The following is a 17,660-nucleotide window of genomic DNA, read 5'->3' as shown; positions in this document are numbered from 1 at the left end:
CCCGAGGATTCCAGGACCGCATCTCTCCCTACCATGCGATTCCCTGGAGTCCTCTGTTATCATGACTCACAATAAAATTTGGGGTCACCCATCACCCTTAAGTTTCCAGTACCAGGACCCAGGACCATCAATTCATATCCCTCTCTCCACATGCACCCCTCTCACGCCTTCGGACCCCACAGTTGCATCCCCACAGCCACCACCAACTCCCTGCCCCACACCATATGCATCTCTCTCTCTGGACTTGCGCCAGGTTACCTGGTACGTGGCATCCAGAAAGAACTGGGCAGATCCAAACAGGATCCAGTACTACCCCAGACCTCTGATGAATCCCAACACCAGGGGTAGCCCTGGATGCTGCTTTGAAGGCCTCTCCGCCTGTCTCCAGTCCTTGCTTCAATGTCAGTCACATAGCACCACATGTGAATTTCAGATACCCGTGACCCTCTCCCACTTCTGTGCTGCACTTGCTGTCCCCTCAGCAGCCACAACCATGTTCCTTCCACCTTACTCTCCTTCAAAGCCCAGCCATCCCGGTACCAGGCATAGTAATTCTCACAGACGACCACATTTATCCCAGACATTACCCACCAGCAAAACCCCCAGAACCTACCAAAGCTTACCACAAAGTCACAGTAAACCCATCTTATCTCAATTAATCCGACGCCTCCAAATCTGTCTCCGGTCCACTCTTCCCTCGGAAGTCTTGGTCACCTGCCAAGACCATCCTCCCCACATACTCCCTTCGTGGCCACTTCTCTCCTACATCTGTATTTATGATCCTCCTAACCCCCAACCAGGTACCCAAGCAATAGAGCTAGTCCTCAGAACTCTTAATCTTCTTTCTGACCTGCTGATAACACCACTGCCATGACCTGAATTCCATCTTCTAAGTATCATCCACGGCCTGGTACACATGCTAGCCACCCCTTTGGGTGTCTCCATCCTAAGCCCCACCCCAGATTTCCAGACCTGTGTCCAGCTGCCCACTCGATGCCACAGTCGTCTGTTCTCTGAGCTCCTGCCATCCCCCAGTGAAAACCACTACCACGGATTTTCCAGTCTCAGCTGATAGAATTTCCACCCTTCTTGCTGCTAAGACCAACACTCTAGTGTCATCTCTCACTCCTTCCTCTCTCTCTCTCACACCCTCAAAATCAGCCCTTCTTGAAAGATGCATCCAGAATACCAACCACTTCTCCCACCTCCACAGCTACCACTCTGGTCCATGAACACTCACCTGGACTATTCCAGTACCCTCTTCCCTGGTCACCCATCCTCCTCCCTCGCCCCCAAAGTCTGTTTTCCACTCTACAACCCGATGGAGCCTATCTGGACCTGGGTACGATCATCTCCCTCCTCCGCTCCCAATCTCCCATTACGTCCGTTATAGTTGCCCAACTTCTCAGGCAGCCATTTCCAAGACTAACTCCAGCCCCCTGCTCTTTGTTCCTAAGAGAAAGAAGACATGCTGTGCCCTGTTCCCACACTAACAAGCACCTGCACACGCTGGTACCTGTTCCTGGGATAACCTTCTACGCCTCCTTCCATTCCAGAAACAAGAACTCCTGCATACAACCCTCAGCCTGGACTCAGGACGAGTCTAGATCACTTCCTGGCGGTGGGATTTCTCCCAGATCCCCACACCAAAAGGGCTAGCAGAGAGGCAGGTGAAGAGTCCCGGAACACCACAATCCCAAAGTTGACATGGGCAAGGTCCAAACCAGCGAGGCCCAGGGACACCCTCCACGAGTGCTACTTCAGCCACGGGGCCCTACAGGCAGAAGCAGGCCATAGAGGCCACAGAGGCTGGGGACCACGGTGTATTTCAACCGGCCCGAACCTCCCGTGCATCTTTCCAGCCCTGGAGGCCAGACCTAGGGCTGTAACACTAAAGTCTGAATTTCAGTCCTCAGCGCTCCCCGTTGCCAGTTCTCTGCGCTTGGACCCAACCTCCCTGTGCCTCGCTGTCCTCATCACCCCCATTCCAGTCGGTTCTCCCTGAGCAGCTCCTGGAAAACTTTTAAACCCCTAAATCAGACCGTGTCCCTCTTGTCTTCACAACCATCCATGGGTCCCAGCGCCCCTACCACGCCCCAGCCCGCCAGTTCCCCCGTGACTCCGCCGCACATCCTCCGTTCTCCGAGGGCAGAAGGCGGACCCCACACTCTTGAATCCTCCCGCCTTGGGCCCCCCTGCAGCCCTGCACCGAGAGGCCCCTCCCCTGCAGCCCGCTCCCGCACCCCGTCACGCCGGCGCTTAGACGCGGGGTCCCCGCCCACGAGCGCCTCCCGGGCCCGGACACCGGGACCTGGGCCGCAGGGAGCGAGCAGGTGCCCCGCGCTCCGGCTTGGAGGGTCTGTCGGGGGGAGAGGGCGGGGAGGGCCCGGGGACAGCGAGTTTACCTCAGCCGGGTCCCTGGGCGCGGCCACTGCCACTGGACTCTGTCCCGGCCACGCGGTCCCGGGCCCGGCGCGGGGCAGCACAGGCGGCGTCGCCGAGCCACGAACCCCAGTCGGCGCGCCGGGGACGGCGCCTCTTCCCGCCCCTTCCCTGTCGGTCGCCACGGAAAAAACCCAGGAACACCCAAAACGACCGCCACAACCAGGACGCCGGAAGTCCCGCCCGAAGCGCTGTAAGCGCACGGAAGAGCTCTTATCTTGGGCCTTCATTGGCTCAGCCCGCTGCCTCTCGGCGCGGAGCCCTCTGGGTAATGTAGTAGAGGCGCTGGCGAAGATGCTCCGCACCAGAACAGTCCCAGAGGCTCAGGTTCCGCGGGGAATGCGAAGATCCCGGAGGCTTCCTTAAGGGATTTACGCAGATTTGTGGGGAGTGCTGCCTGCAAGCGATCTCCAAAAGTTCTCAGAAGCATGCTTTCAGACCCCATGAAGCTCAGCAGGCTCCCGAGACTAAAAAGAGTATTTTAGGTGCTACCAAAGGCTGTTATTGATACAAATGCACATATCATTCCATGAAGTCATTTCGACATAAAAATACGTACATTCTTAGCTGTAAAGTAATCGACATTATCGTATTCTTCTTCATACACATGTAACCTCAAGCATTAGCGTCACTTTTGTGAGTGTCAGTGCATCTGGTCAAGAACAAGAGGAAAAGAGTGGACGGGTTCATAACAGACAGAAGAGGGATGTGGGCTGCCCTGAAGAAACTGGGCAGGGTGAAGCTTTGCCTCTAGATCCCACGGAAAACGTCTCTCCCACCTGTATATTGTGATTGTGTCCTATCCAGTGCAGAACAGTGTTTAATCCCAGTGTTTAATCCGTAGAATACTTCTTTCCCCATATTCCAAGATATTCAATTCCTTTAAGGAATCTGCCGTGTGTCTCAAATGGAGAGCGACTAATTTCACACTGGGAGCACGAGTGCAAAGGGGGCCATCTGAACCCCAATATTAAGGGGGTATCTGAATCTCAAGAGGAAGGGAGCACCTTAACTTCATGATCTCATCGCCTTGCTGGGAAATGATCATTTCTGCTATTACTGAAGGGAAAGTTCTGCAAGGGTAATTCAGATTATCTCAGAAAGACAGTAGTGAAATAGAAATTACAGAGTTTTAATAATGTTTATGTAGTTCTTTAAAGTTAGTGACAGGAACCATCAGTGAAGGTTGCAAAAATTTCAGACTTTAATGAAATTTAGCAAGTCATTTAAGTCTGAGAAGAGCTAGAATCCATTGAGCATGTGTTTGTGCTGGAACCTTGGTCACTCAGAAGATATCGTCTCCAAAAGGTGATTCTTTTTCATTCATGAGCACATTGAGCGATACCAGCTTGGAGACTTAAAGAGGTCATTGAGAGTAGCCAGAAGAATAAACATAATTGCTTCTCAGCCTTATGGCTAAGATCAAGTATAGTATCTGTTCTAATCAATTTAATATCTGATATGTCCTCTATCGGAGGACAACATATTAAATGAATTTTTGGAGCACGGAGATGGAATAGGAGCTTGCCCCGCCCACTCCACACATTGACCTGGTTAAAAAAAAAAAAAGAATAAACATAAACAGAATTTGAGGGGTCATGTTTACTCACTGCTCTAACAAATGTGTACTGAACACACAAATAAACCACTTAGAACTGTGTGTATTTCTTACAAGAATTATGGCAAATACTTAGTAAGCAATGCCAAAAATAGAATCTAAAAATAATTAGAGAGTATGTAAAAATGTACAATCTGTGTGAGATGAAAGACACAAAAAGTTTTTAAATAAAAAAGGTGAATTGAGTCTATAAAAGTTCTGTGAATGTTGGTGAATTCTAGACAAACATGCCATTTAAGAACTGCAGTCATTCATGGACAAATCAAGTCCTATCTCATTTCCTTGATCAAAGTACTTACTGTAGAGACAGAATTAGGGACTAAACTAGGGGTATCTTTCTTTCAGGGACAGTAAGAGGAAAATGCCCACCACACAGTTTTTCTGGCTGGGATTTAAGCAGGTAGAACAGACTAAGTTATCACTGATCAAAGGCTGAGAGGGATGAAGACTTTAGAAATCCCAATAAATTCACCAGATCCAAAGCAAGTCCCTAGTTCGGAATATATCAAAGCACCTTTACATCTGGCTATATGTCAGGGTCACACATAGACCAAACCCCATCTGCAATTCCTGCTCATTCTTGCTCTCCAACTCTTGCAACCTTCATATCACTTCTTATTTAACATGACTTCTATTTCTCTAAATAGGAGATGGAAGTTAATTTAACCTTCTTTGCTTTGGCCACAGATATTTACTACAAATGTAATGTCACAGGCCCAATAAAGAGAATCCTGCACCCAGAAATACAACAGAAAGAAGGTGGAGGTTTTCAGTTTCATGCTTATCACTCACTGTTTTTAGAGAAATGCTATTACAGACACCCAAACAGAGCATGGTCCATAAGATAAAACCATCAAACAAGAACAACACACACACACACACACACACACACACACACACACTCCACTAACATTTTTAAACTTTATATTTTCCTGATGCTCCAACATCCCCACACCAGGTGAACACCAGGTAACCAAATGCACCAGAGTGATAAGGCTGGCCTGCGCCACAAGTTCCCCTTCTTGCTTTCCCCGTCTCTGACTCCTGTCTGTCTCTCTTCGTTCTGTGTCTCTGTCTCTGTCTCCTTTCTGCTCCCCTCCCATCTGGCCTCTGCGACTGCACCTGGCCTCCCTCTTCTAGGACCTGTGAGTATAATAAAATTCTTTAATTTCGTACCTCCCCAAGAGTAATTTCTGCTGCCGTGTGGGAATGACCCTTGAAGACCCCACAAGGGGGGTTACTCCTCCACTTGGCCCACAAGGAGGGGATGATCGGAACTCGGAGAAGTCCCCAAGAGATGCCCTTGCCCACGCACTTACTGCTTGGCTCCCCCCACCCCCATCCCCCGGGAAGGCCCCCCTGTTGGCTTTCAGGGCTGCTGTGCTGCCCTGTTGCCCCTGCCTTCCGCGTGCACCCAAGTGGCCCTGTCCACGTCCCCACAATGCACCGGGATGAGGACGCCCAGCCACCCGGCTTGCGAAGCGATACTTCTCAGCGCGCCTCTGGTGACGGCAATGTCAGGAGGTCCCCCGCCACTGAGCCACACACCTCCCCAGAGCGCTGCAGGGCGGAGGACTCGTACGCCAAGCTCGGTGCCTGCAGCAGCCCTCGGGGACAGGTGGCCCGTCCCTGGAAAGCCCTCCCCAGCCCCTCCTAAAGGGTCCAGGCTGCCCCTACCCTACCCCGCATCCCTCCCAAGGTCGCTCGTGGCCCCCAACACCTCTGAGGCTGCTGGGGACACCCTGCTGGAGGGGGAGCCACTCAGAACCAAGGGAACACGGTCAGGTGGACAGCCATCGAGGGGGGAATCAATTAGCCACCCACAGAGAAGAGCCATTCTAAAGGTTTTGCTAAGAGGAGAAGCAGGAAGAGAAAAGGAAAAAGAGAAAAAGAAAAAGAAAAAAGGCAGAAAGGGCAGATTATCCTGTGGTTGGGGCCTTCCCAGGGAAGGCTGCAGCCCAGAGAGACTGGGGCCCTTTCTCCTCCCCCTTCCCCTCTCAGCTTATCAACCAGAGACAGGAGCAGAGTAAAAAAACAAAGGGGGGGGGGTGCTGGTGTGTGTGCCACTTTAGGGACTATGAGCCCAAGAGGAGGGGAAAATAGAACTTTACAAACCCTAGGCACTAAGCAAATGCCAGGTGTGGCAAACTTAATGCTAGCTCTAGACTACTAACTGCTTTAAAAACAGACCCCTAGATACAGGCGAAGAAAGAGAAAAGGCGAGCAAACAAATTGCGTGTGTTGGCGTGCATACGCATTAACAAGTTCCGTAATCTGATCCAATAGGATCCAAAATTTATACACTGAAGAATTTCTATAACAAAAAAAGATCAAACTGGCACTGACTGGCTTTCCTGCCTGTGCAATCTAGTTCTACAAAATGAACATGTGCTGAAATGCACCAACAGACAAAACGTTATGCACTTAATCAATCCTGGGGCTCAAAGCGTTGTTTCAACTGAGGACCCCGTTCAATTTATCTATTGCACCCCCCTATAACCTAAAGTAAGTGACTAAATGGAAAACTTTTTAATGGTTATGCCTCACTTTAACTGTAGTCTTTCCCATAGTTATAGTAGCTGTTGCCCTAAAATATTCATATTAGGCAGAGATGCTCTACATAATAAATAATAAAATTAAAGAAGTTTTGACACTTGCACATTGGTTTGATAAATGAGACCCCATGAACACCCAGCTAAAATAGTTAATATGGCCCAGTATAAGTTAAACCAGGACCTTCACTATTAAAACGTATCACGTGAGGGGCACCTGGGTGGTTCAGTCGGTTAGGCGGCGGACTTTGGCTCAGGTCATGATCTCATGGTTTGTGAGTTCGAGCCCTGCTTTGGGATCTGTGCTGACAGCTCAGAGCCTGGAGCTTGCTTCAGATTCTGTGTCTCCCTCTCTCTCTGCCCCTGCCCTGCTGGCACTCTCTCTCTCTCAAAAATAAACAAAAAATTTTAAAAACGTTATTATATGAAACCCAATTAACAAAGGGGTGATCATCTGTTTTTCCAGCCCAGTTTTGCCTGCTTTTAAATCTTGGGGGTGGTGAGACAATGCCTGGTGGATGTCTACAACCTTCTTGCTTCTTGTCTACAATCCTGTCTACACCCAGGATTATGAAAAGTACTGATTCTACTCAATCAATAACTGGCAAATATTTTGCACTTATAGATTTGGCTAACATGTTCTGTTCAGCTCAGCCTATTTTAATAGGCCCCCAAATGCAGTTTGCTTCTATTTCCAAAGGGACACAATAAATCTTTGCTAGTCCATCCCTGGGCTATCCCAACAGCTTTGCCATCACACACAATTTGCACACAGTTCTTGACATCCACCTCCCTCCAAAAGCATGGTTGTGACATTATATTGATGACATCCTCTTTCAAGGAGATTCATTTGATGCACATATTTAGTCTGACATTTAGGGGCACGTGGGTGGCTCAGGGGGTTGAGCTTCTGACTTTTGATCTTGGCTCAGGTCATGATCTCACAGTTCATGGGATCGAGCACCATGTGGGGCGGCGCTGACAGTGTGAAGCCTGCTTGGGATTCTCTCTCTTCCTCTCTCCTCTGCCCCTCCCCACTCCCTCTCATGCTCCCTCTCAAAAATAAGTAAATCAACTTTAAAAAAAAGTTTTTAAAAAGTCCAACATTTAGTCCTTGGGGTTTGGTGGCAACATAGTCCTCATTTACAAATTTTACTTATAAATTAAACTCAACAGCCACTTCTGCTGGTGTCCTCAGAAACTCCTTCACTAAGAGGCTTTGGCAACCTCTTCTCCTGCCTTCTGGTGTGTCTGGACCAGTATGACAGCCATTAGCTGCCCCAGTGCCTCTGATGCAAAAAACTACCCCTCTCAGCCTTGGTAGATGCATCATTAAAACAACAAATAACTAGCCACACACCAAGCTTTGCTGGAAGGGGAGACTCTCAGCAGAGAGCCTGTGGCCCTCCACCTCCAGCTTTCCATTATGCTGTGGGGCATGGAAACAGCACCCCACAGGCATCGCACAGCTACCGAGGCCTCCCTAAGACAGGATGGAACCAAATCGAGGCCCTATGGCATATTCCATCTGTTGGAGGAGGTGACCTCTGCTGCCCTCAGTCCCTTTCCAGATGCCAGGGTGAAGGTGGTTAACCCTCCCCCAGACCCCTTGGCTACACGGGGAACCCCTTGGGATTAACTGAATGAACAGATGTAGGAGTAAATGACATCGCTAACCATCGTAGGTGATGAGCCCAATGGAGTGTTGCTGCTTTCCATCCCTTAGCTAGGATGTCCCTGATGAGGGTGGGACCCAAGAAACAGCACATCTGGCCAGATATCGGGTAGTTATCTCAGTACCAGCGGCCCTGGCCTGCAATGGCCCCTCTTCATATTTATTATAAATGATTGGGCTATAACCTAAAAAATGTTTCCTTCAAGGTAAATAACTCTGGCTATCTCCTGACTCACAGATGCCCAAAATATAAATCAAAGTCACACATGCCTCTATATATCCTAAGGCCACAATACAAGGCATTGCCAGAATACTTTATTCCATCCACAGTTAAAACCATCACTGTACTACTTGTAAGCAAGACATACATTTTCACTTCTCAAAATACGTAATGCTGGCTTCTTGCAACAGACAGTCAATAGAACTTCCATGTCCCTAATAGTTCCCAGATAACTGGCTTAACTGAGAGCCAGAGTGGTCTCCTCAGACAACTCTTCTTCAAATTCCAGTCCAACCCAATATTAGGTTTACACCCCTAATATTATCTGTCTTGCTCTGGTCCTTAACCTATTTATCCATAAGCATTGGAGGCCAGATGGAGGACCCACACTTGCCTGGGACAAATTAACCACAGAAGATCCCACAGGCCAGGCAGATTCCCATTAGAAATGGGACCCATTTGAACCTAAAAGTCCACTACAAAACCTTGTCAGGTACAGATGGGCATCACTGAGTTAACCGTGGATCCTCTTACTCTGCTTTGGGTGCTTTCATTTGTTTACAATACATTCTTGTGACATCGGTCTTATCATTACTGGTCTACTTTTCATTAATTCACAAACCAGAGGCCCAAGACCACAAAACAAGCCATTGCTTCAGGTCAATGTGGCAAATGCTGGGACCCACATCTGCTGAGTGGGTGCCCACTGGGAAATGATACCCCCATCCCACATCACTCTGACCCCAAATCTCACCACTTGAGATGACGCTGTCTCAGATGACATGGCCAAACCTAAGGCCTCTCTATTGGAAACGACTTCACCCCTGCATCAAAGATGGCTACACCCAGGCACTAAAACCTCCAGCAACACCTAGAAATTGCATCTCCTTAGAGCACAAACTAGACACAAGACATTTATTGCTTTCCTTTCTTTGATATTAGGGATGTTATTATCTTCTGAGCTTGCTATCCACTTGGCCCTTGGTCCTGGTATATTCTTTGCTCTCTACTAAAGTGTACATGCCTATGCTCCTGTGCCCGATGGGAAATTTGGTAGAGATTGCTACTACATATGCAATTTCCTAAAATTAAGAGAAATTATTGCTTCCCCTAGGAGGTACCTGCCTCATATCATTCAAACAAGTCCCCCACTCTTTGATGTATTTCCTACCATACTCCTTCAGTTTTCTACCATAATCTACAACCATGACCACACAACCATTCCTTCCCTTTGGTTAAGCACAACAACACATTCTCATGGGTACATTATACTCTAATAATGGCAACTGTGGGTTCTGTTAAGCCCCAAACCCCAGGCACAGCACTTTATTTTAAAAGATTATTTATTTATTTATTTATTTATTTATTTATTTATTTATTTATTTATGTGCTGACCCCCCCCCCCCCAAATATATTTTCCCTAACGAAACCATATGCCAGTGTGCAATGGTTACACTGAGGATTTCCACAGTTCTTCATCCACTGGTTCCAAACCTTCCTCAGATGCCTCATAGGACTTTTCCTTGTTGTCACCCTTATCAATAAATTTGTCTATGTGGCTAAGTCAAGCAATATCACTGACCCTTAATATCTCCACAACCCAGATGACAAGCGGTACCCATCCTAGTTAGTATTGTTAATGATGTTGAGGCATCACAAAATAGATTGTGTTGTAAACTGATAAAACTTCAAATTTTTCTGATGCCTCATCATCCCTACAAATAGACTATGAGCACCCCACCGGATGACCAGTTGTACATACAGTGTGATCACTGGTCACTGCCACACGTTCCTCCTCTTGCCCTCCCTTGACTGTGACCTAGGGGCATTCAATCACATCAGTAAAGTCCCTTCATGCCTTTTGCTTCTGTATCCCCCCATTTCCTTCAGTAAAGACACTTGCCTAGGGGTCCTCACTCTCTTTCTGGGCTCCCCACATACTTGCTTGAGCCCTATCCCTGGGCACACTTCCAATATGGCTCCTTGAGTGGGGTATGGGGTCTCCCTTGTCTAGGATATGTGAATATAACAAACCCTTTATTGCATACGCCTCCGTGAGTGTAATTTCTGCATCCCTGTTTGAGTGATTCTTAAAGTTCCCACAAGGGAACTCATTCCCCCATTTACAACATGCACACGCACACGCACAATGAATCATTCACCTGTCATGAGATAATAGGTGTATACTCAGAAGTTATGAGCTGAGCACGTTCTTACATGTCTTACATGTAAGAAGATGAAAACAATGAGTTCAATGTATTTACTTAGGAAGAAGACTCCAGATGCAGCAATAGAAGACAAGACAGGGGTTAATATCAGGCACCCCTGGGACAGGAAGGTGAGAAAGATTGAACATTTCAGGAACCCTCAGAAAATATGCCTCTTATCCATAATTATCAGGGCTCATATTATAACCTCAGGAGAAGCAAGATAATTAAATTTCCACATGGTATTTATTAGGTTTTCTTTTTTAATTCCAGTATAATTAACATACAGTATTATATTAGTTTCAGGTATATTAGGTTTTCTAGTAAATATTCTATTTCTGTGTTTTGCCAAAAAAGAAAATCTATTTACCAAATTACATCATTTCCTTGGGAGGGACAGTGGCCATCATGGTCATAGGGCACGTACGGAAAGGGGGCATTTTACCCTCACGGTAAAGGTTCGGGCCTCCAGGTCGGCCCCTAGTTGGGAAGTGACTCGTGTCATCTGTAACTGCACTGACCTTGCCTGTACAGGGACTTGAGGTTGTCTCCGAAGAAAGTTTGTGAAGTGTTTCAATTGCTACACCCTGTTAATCAGTACTAATTTGTCCAGAGAGAGCGGAGGCGGGAGCAGCCAGGGCAAGCATAACCACAAGGCCTGAAAGGGCCGGATGGAGACGACAGGGGAGGTGAGGGCAGTGAGGTCTGGGCAGGGGGGATGGACGCTGAGGACGAGGTAGGGCTGCGTTTGCGGCCAACTTGACGGTCGCATCTCCCAACTAGGGTTACGTTTTGTTGCCGGGAACCACGTACAGTAACAGGTTTGAAGAGGAGAAGAACGAGGGGGAGATGAGAAGGAATTGCCAGTGTTCGAGAGGAACCAGGAGGAAGTGGAGAAACCTTTAGGCGATGTTCACTCAACTCTGTGAAGCACCTAACAGGTCGCCCATTCTTCTCAGTGTATGAGAAAGACCGCAGAAGGAAACCAGAAACTGCCCCGACCAGGTAGAGAGTAGCGCGGGGGTGGGGGTGGGGACAGGACGAGCTATTAAGTAGGGTGGTAAGGGGAGGCCTCGTTGATATGAGCCAAGACTTGAAAAGAGAGGAGGGGCTGCTCCGGTGGGCAGCTGAGGAGGTGTGATCGAAGCAGAGGCACCGGGCGCTGGTGTGTTCGGCGGAACCGGCAGCCCGTGCCCACGGGACCGGGAGCGCGGAAGGAGCTGGTCGGGGAAGCGGCCACGGGGAAACACGGCGCCAAGTCCCGCGAGGCTCTCCGGGCCGCTGCAAGCATTTTGCCTTTTCTCAGAAAAACTGAGAAACGCTGCCGGGTTTTAACCAAAAGACTGGCATGCTCTGACTCATACGTTGACTAGTAATGTCGACTGAGGAGTTGAGAGAGTTGGCCATTTTTTTTTTTTTTTTTCTCTCTGCACTTCTCGTGCACTTCAATTAGTTGTATGGGAGGGGTCGAGGGAGAGGAAGAGATTTTTAGGTCTTTTCCTTTAGTAACCCAGAGTGGTTTCCTGCACCCTGTCATTCCATTCTCTCTCTCATTGCAGGCCGCCTGCTGCCAATAGGCTTCTACCTACAACTCCTGTGGCAGTAGTGTTAGCACAGCCGGCAAACGTTTATGGTCACTTCCCAGCCTTCTAGTATCTTCTACAGCCACTCTAGTATTTTTGATGCTTTAGGCTCTTTTCTTGAAATCAATCCCATAGTCTCCCATTTTTCCTTTTTCCCCTTATCAACTCATTTTCTGGTTCTTTTGTAAGATGTTATTTCTGTTATTCACATCATGAATAAGGATGCTTCTCTGAGGTCCAAAGAATGGTTAATATTAATGATAAATTTGGAACAAACTTTATCATGGAAGGACATAGTCCACTCAGACTCTCTCCTCGGTCCGCAGCATCTCCTGACCTAGATCTCACTATTCATTGTCCCCCCCTCTGGGGACAGATTGTCAGTCTCCACAGATCACAGGAAAGTTTCTCTCACTAATGTCTTTCCCTTCTCGGGAGGGCATTAACCACTATGAATTGTTCCTGCTAATTGACAGAACAGACAAAAAGCTTTCCAGAGTTATTCTCAACTTCCCAGACAGGCACTGCCGTCACTGCACCAGGTGATTGGATAACGTGAGGTGAGATCAGAGAATTTCAAATTATGCCTCAGGGATTTACTGATTCCCCACCTCCCATCCTCTGTTGTGACTGTCACCACAGACCACAGGTCCAGCCTCCTTTAAAAAAAAAAAAAAAAAAAAAAGGCAACACTGTGGATGACTCTCTGTATACCAGTCTGAGACAGAGGCTCAGAAGAAAAGGTCTCTGCATTGGAGTAACAACGTGTAACGTCTGCAAAGTAACTCTGCTTATCAGGGTGGTACTGGTATTGACACACGCTTCCACACATAGAGATAGGACATTTTCTAGGCATGAACCACACTTCTGAACACAGCGGCAGCTAAGAAATCCTACGTCCGTCTCTGACTCCTCCTATTTCAGTTGGTGTGATCATCAGTGTCACTGGTTGGCAAGGAGGGCATCTAGTTACCAAATGGTAATTCTGTAGTTAGAATTTCAGACTCCGCTTTAAGGATCAGCAGGAGTCATACTATTGTTACCTCCATGTGTGTGATGAGGGATACGACACTGGGTAAGTTCTCTGATCACAGGCACCCGCTATGTACTTGAGAGACAGTCGTCAAAATGTAGACATTTACTGCTCTTCGTTTGAACCCTGGATGTGATTAAAGGATCATCACACAGTGATGGACAATACCTGTGGTCCTTAAAAGAACCTCTCTTGGAGAAGGGAAAGCAGTCTGAAAAGGAAATTACGCAATTAGCCCTAGCATACCCTAGCGGATGAAGTTCGAGGCCGAAGCTCGAACTTAGGTTTTCCATTATTGTCTGCTGGACCCCCCACATGCTGGTAAATAGTATGTTCCTTTGCGTATTACAGACGCAAGGGAAAGCCAATCACAGAGAACAGACCTGGTGTGCTGGTTTGACACTTATTAACAGAAATATATACGTATTGTATTTAGTGTTCTTTTTTCCCACTGATGTGTTGCGTTTGGGCCTGATGGTCTGGGCTAGCGGCTCTGTGGTGTTCATCTTGTACAGACGTATGCAGGACGTTCTCCACATTCACAGCTAAAACCTGTCCCCCAAATGCTCTGCTGAGACCAAAGTCACCCAGAGCATCCTCATCCAGGTAAGCACATTTGTCTCCATTACCTCGCTGTCTTCATCCCTCTGCCTTTTGGTTGGCTCACTCTGCTGCACCCAGTTGTGGCTGGTGAGTCTCAGTGCACTGACTGCTGTATGCCCCCCACCCTCGGTCCTCTCGTGCTCCTTTCTCTTTAGGCTCCACTTTGCCCACTATGCAAAAGAAACTATTTCCATACACTGGTCAGGTCACTACAAATGTTAGAAAGTAGGTCTCTGAATACTGTCCATTTATAAATTCACCTTTCCTCCCATATATTTAAGCACTTATGGACAAGTCGGATTGAGAACAGAGTCAGGAACAAGACAGGGTGAGCCTGACCCCTTTTTTTTTTTTTTCTAACTGTTTATTTATTTGAGAGAGCGCTCATGCATGAGAGGAGGAGGGGCAGAGGGAGAGGGAGACAGAGAATCCCAAGCAGGCTCTGTGCTGTCAGCGCAGAGCCTGACGCAGGGCTCCATCTCAAGAACCGTGAGATCATGACCTGAACAGAAATCAACAGTCAGGATGCTTAACTGACAAAACCCCCCAGGTGCCTCATAAAATTATTTGTAATTTAGCCAACAGCTAGGCACAAAAAAGGGACGTATTCTCACTTCTACTTTGCAGTACACATCCCATAACAGCAGAATAGAAGTGGGTATTTTTCTCACAAAAACAAACCAACCTCTCTTTCTTATAAGTCCTGCTAAATTTCCTGTCTCTACCCTTCTCTCCTTTTAGAATCATTTGAAACATCATGGTCATTAAATATATTCTCAGCTTTATTTGATTAAATACACAAACTCCTAAAAACATGAGATCCCATTCTCCCCTCTCATTCTTGCATGGGCTAGTAAAGACTTTAGGAATACATTTACGATAAAGCTTCTCCCCCCCACCCCACCCCCTGCAGTTTCACTAGGAGAAGACTCTTAAGTCACTTGGGTCTCAAGTTGCTGCCACTGAGTCCAGAAGTGTTTGGTGCCACTTGGATGACCTCAAATAAATTCCAAACACAACTGCAGAAGTAAGCTAGCTGTTTGATGATACCTTCAGAACAGTCATGGGGCATCACACAATATTTGAACAGAAGAGTGGAATTTCAAAGTTGGGTTTGCTCGTAGTTGCAATCCAGTCAGAAACTCCATATATGCGTCCCGGCAATGTTCCCTGTGCTCCAGTGGGATTGGGAGGGCTGGAAGGGAAAGGGGCCACATAAACCTGGTGCTGAGCTAGGTGGGACTGGGCAATTTGTGAAGTGTGCATGAGAAACAGCTTTCATGAGGGTGACTGATGTCAGAGCTCTGGTACGTGGGGTCACAAACTCTAGTAAAGATAGTGATGCTACTGTAACCCCCTTAAGGAGGCTACGGCTGTGCTGATTCTCGTGTGTCTCAATTCTTCTGCAACTTTTCTTTCTGAACCTATTCTCTCCTCCTTAATGCTCCTCACCTAAGCTCTCTCAGAATCAGTCCTCAGAAAAGAAGCCTTTAGTAGGAGAGTTTCCTCTGTATACTTCATTCCTTCTAAGAATCACACGGGATGTGTCCATTTTACATCCATCTTCTGCTCTGTGTTGACTGCTGAGGTCTTTTGCTGTTGTGGACGGTCATCTGTTTGTTCAGTCTGTTTCCTCATCTGTCTACCTCTGGTCTTTTGTTCATATTCTCCATCCTGGAATCAGGATATTTCACTTGACCTTTACTCTTCATCCTTTAAAGTCTTGCTGTTCTCTGTATTTGAATCTTCTTTTGATAACCGTGTTATCAATCACTAGAATCTCACTTTCATTATTTATTCAATTGACTGAAGACGTCACTGAATCAGTATATATGTGTCAATAGTACTCTCCGTGTGTGTAGCATTCCTATTTTTCTTCCACTCTTTTATTCTGTAAGAGTCAGACCATTTTCATGAGCTCTTTCTTCTGTGAGACTCACTCTTAGCCAGCATGGTTTTCTCCCTTTTTTCTCTCTTCTCTCCACTGGCTGCAGTCTGGCTGCTTCACCTAATGTCCTTTTCCTTGCATGGTCAACTTCTCCCAAAATCATTTCATATAACCTTGATTTTCCCAGAGTCTCTGTGAAGCTTGTATAGAACGGTTGGACTCAAGTCGTCTCGGGTCCTGTGGACACCATGCTTTCATGGCATCTCAGGATGAAAAGGAGATGTTACAAAACATGATTAAAAGTAGGAAAATAATAGAAATTTAGAACATGAGTGTCTTTTCTTTGGCCTCATTTCATTTAGTCTGGTCCTCAATGATGTCCCTTCTGGACTATTATTTAGATGGCTTTATGGTACTCTTTCTGTACCTTTGAAAAAAATTTTTTTAACATTTATTTATTTTTGAGAGAGACAGAACGTGAGTGGGAGAGGGGCAGAGAGATGGAGTCACAGAATTTGAAGCAGGCTCTAGGCTCTGAGCTGTCAGCACAGAGCCCGACAAGGGGCTTGAACTCACGAACCACAAGATCGTGACCTGAGCCCAAGATGGACGCTTAACCGACTGAGCCACCCAGGTGCCCCATAACCATTAATTTTCAAAAAGGCAGTTCCATGAAAGACAAAGGTTGAAGTGCTCCAAACTGAAAGAGGCTGAGATACATAACAAAATCTACGACTCTAGAATGGATCATGGATCAGAAAAGATTACAACGAAAATATCTCTAGCAATTGGTAAAAATGGAAGTGTTTGTTAGATACCGTTTATCGATGTTAAATTTCCTAAACTTGATAGCAACACGGTTGCTATGATGCTTAGATGATAAACATAAAAGTATTGTGGGGTGCTAGATGGGAATGAGCATGTTACTAATGTGTAAACACTCGGTGATGGGTGTTCAAGGGTGTATTGGTGTTCACTGAGTATTATTATGACATTTCTAGACGTCTGAAACTTTTCTAGAAGAAAATATAAGAACAGGGGTGCCTTGGTGGCTCAGTTGGTTAAGTGTCCAACTCTTGATTTCAGCTCAGGTAATGATCTCACAGTTCATGAGATCAAGCCCCACATTGGGCTCTGACAGCATGGAGCCTGCTTGGGAATCTCTCTCTCAAAATAAAAAAACATTAATGTTTCCTGCAAGAAAGTATTAAAATGCTTTAATCTTCTGCTTCTATTATCACTAGTTTCTTCAAGTATCTCAGTTTACTCCTCAGGATACTCTGGTACAAGTTCAATATGTTCCCTTATCTCTATGTAGGAATAAAGGAGTTTTTAGATTGGCGGGGGAGGGGGGGGGTTGGGAGGGGGTAGGGGTACATTTAGTAGGACCCAAGAATCTGTTCTGCCTTAATGGATATAAATAAAATATCCTGTCATAATAACAAACCACAGAAAATACATGATTAGCCCTCGTTACATGTCTTGACTATTCTTGGCCATATGCTTATTTTTAATACTAGTTTCCAAGTAAGCTTTTCAACTCCCCTGGGAAAAAAAAATTTAAGAATTTTAACTGTAATTTCATTAACTCTATAGAGATTATTAAAATACCTATTGACAGTAGTTCTGTGCCAGGTGCTAACATATAAAAGCATAATGTATAAGTGATGACACGAGAGGTCAATGCCACCGAAAGAAAACGTTCATGTCCCTCACAACCCCCCTAGAAGTGGGAGGCAGGGCATGTATTCACAGAAGGAACACCAGATTTGGGTCATAAAACAGAAGTAGGAGCCCAGGGAGAGCCTAGGCCAGAAGACTCTACTGGGGGTTTCTGAA

General features: G+C 46.6%; 1 protein-coding gene and 1 non-coding gene across 10 annotated transcripts in view; one reads left to right on the top strand and one right to left on the bottom strand.

The window, feature by feature from the left end:
* LOC109259357 (zinc finger protein 530) overlaps positions 1 to 17,660 on the bottom strand; it is a 36,741-nt gene that overhangs the window by 1,860 nt on the left and 17,221 nt on the right. The window contains exon 1 of one of the 9 annotated variants that reach the window (XR_008423394.1): positions 2,406 to 2,639. The exons of 3 other annotated variants lie outside the window; for them this stretch is intronic. Coding sequence is in view for 1 of the 6 variants with exons in the window: in XM_053906287.1 (XP_053762262.1) it covers positions 15,981 to 16,084 (104 nt within the window). In the remaining 5 variants the exon portion in view is untranslated. Of the gene's footprint in view, positions 1 to 2,405; positions 2,640 to 14,697; positions 16,085 to 17,660 lie in introns of those variants that run through there. 5 more of the 9 variants (XR_008423395.1, XR_008423393.1, XM_053906287.1 and 2 more) reach the window with 5 other exon arrangements.
* LOC128778102 (U2 spliceosomal RNA) lies at positions 3,839 to 4,024 on the top strand. The gene has a single exon (XR_008423482.1). It is a non-coding gene; the product is annotated as a U2 spliceosomal RNA (small nuclear RNA).

This window comes from Panthera pardus, unplaced genomic scaffold (genome assembly GCF_024362965.1).
Source record: "Panthera pardus isolate Hobbes unplaced genomic scaffold, ASM2436296v1 HiC_scaffold_18, whole genome shotgun sequence".
NCBI lineage: Eukaryota > Metazoa > Chordata > Mammalia > Carnivora > Felidae > Panthera > Panthera pardus.
The sequence above is the reverse complement of the archived record's forward strand: the minus strand, read 5'-3'. Positions and strand labels throughout refer to the sequence as shown.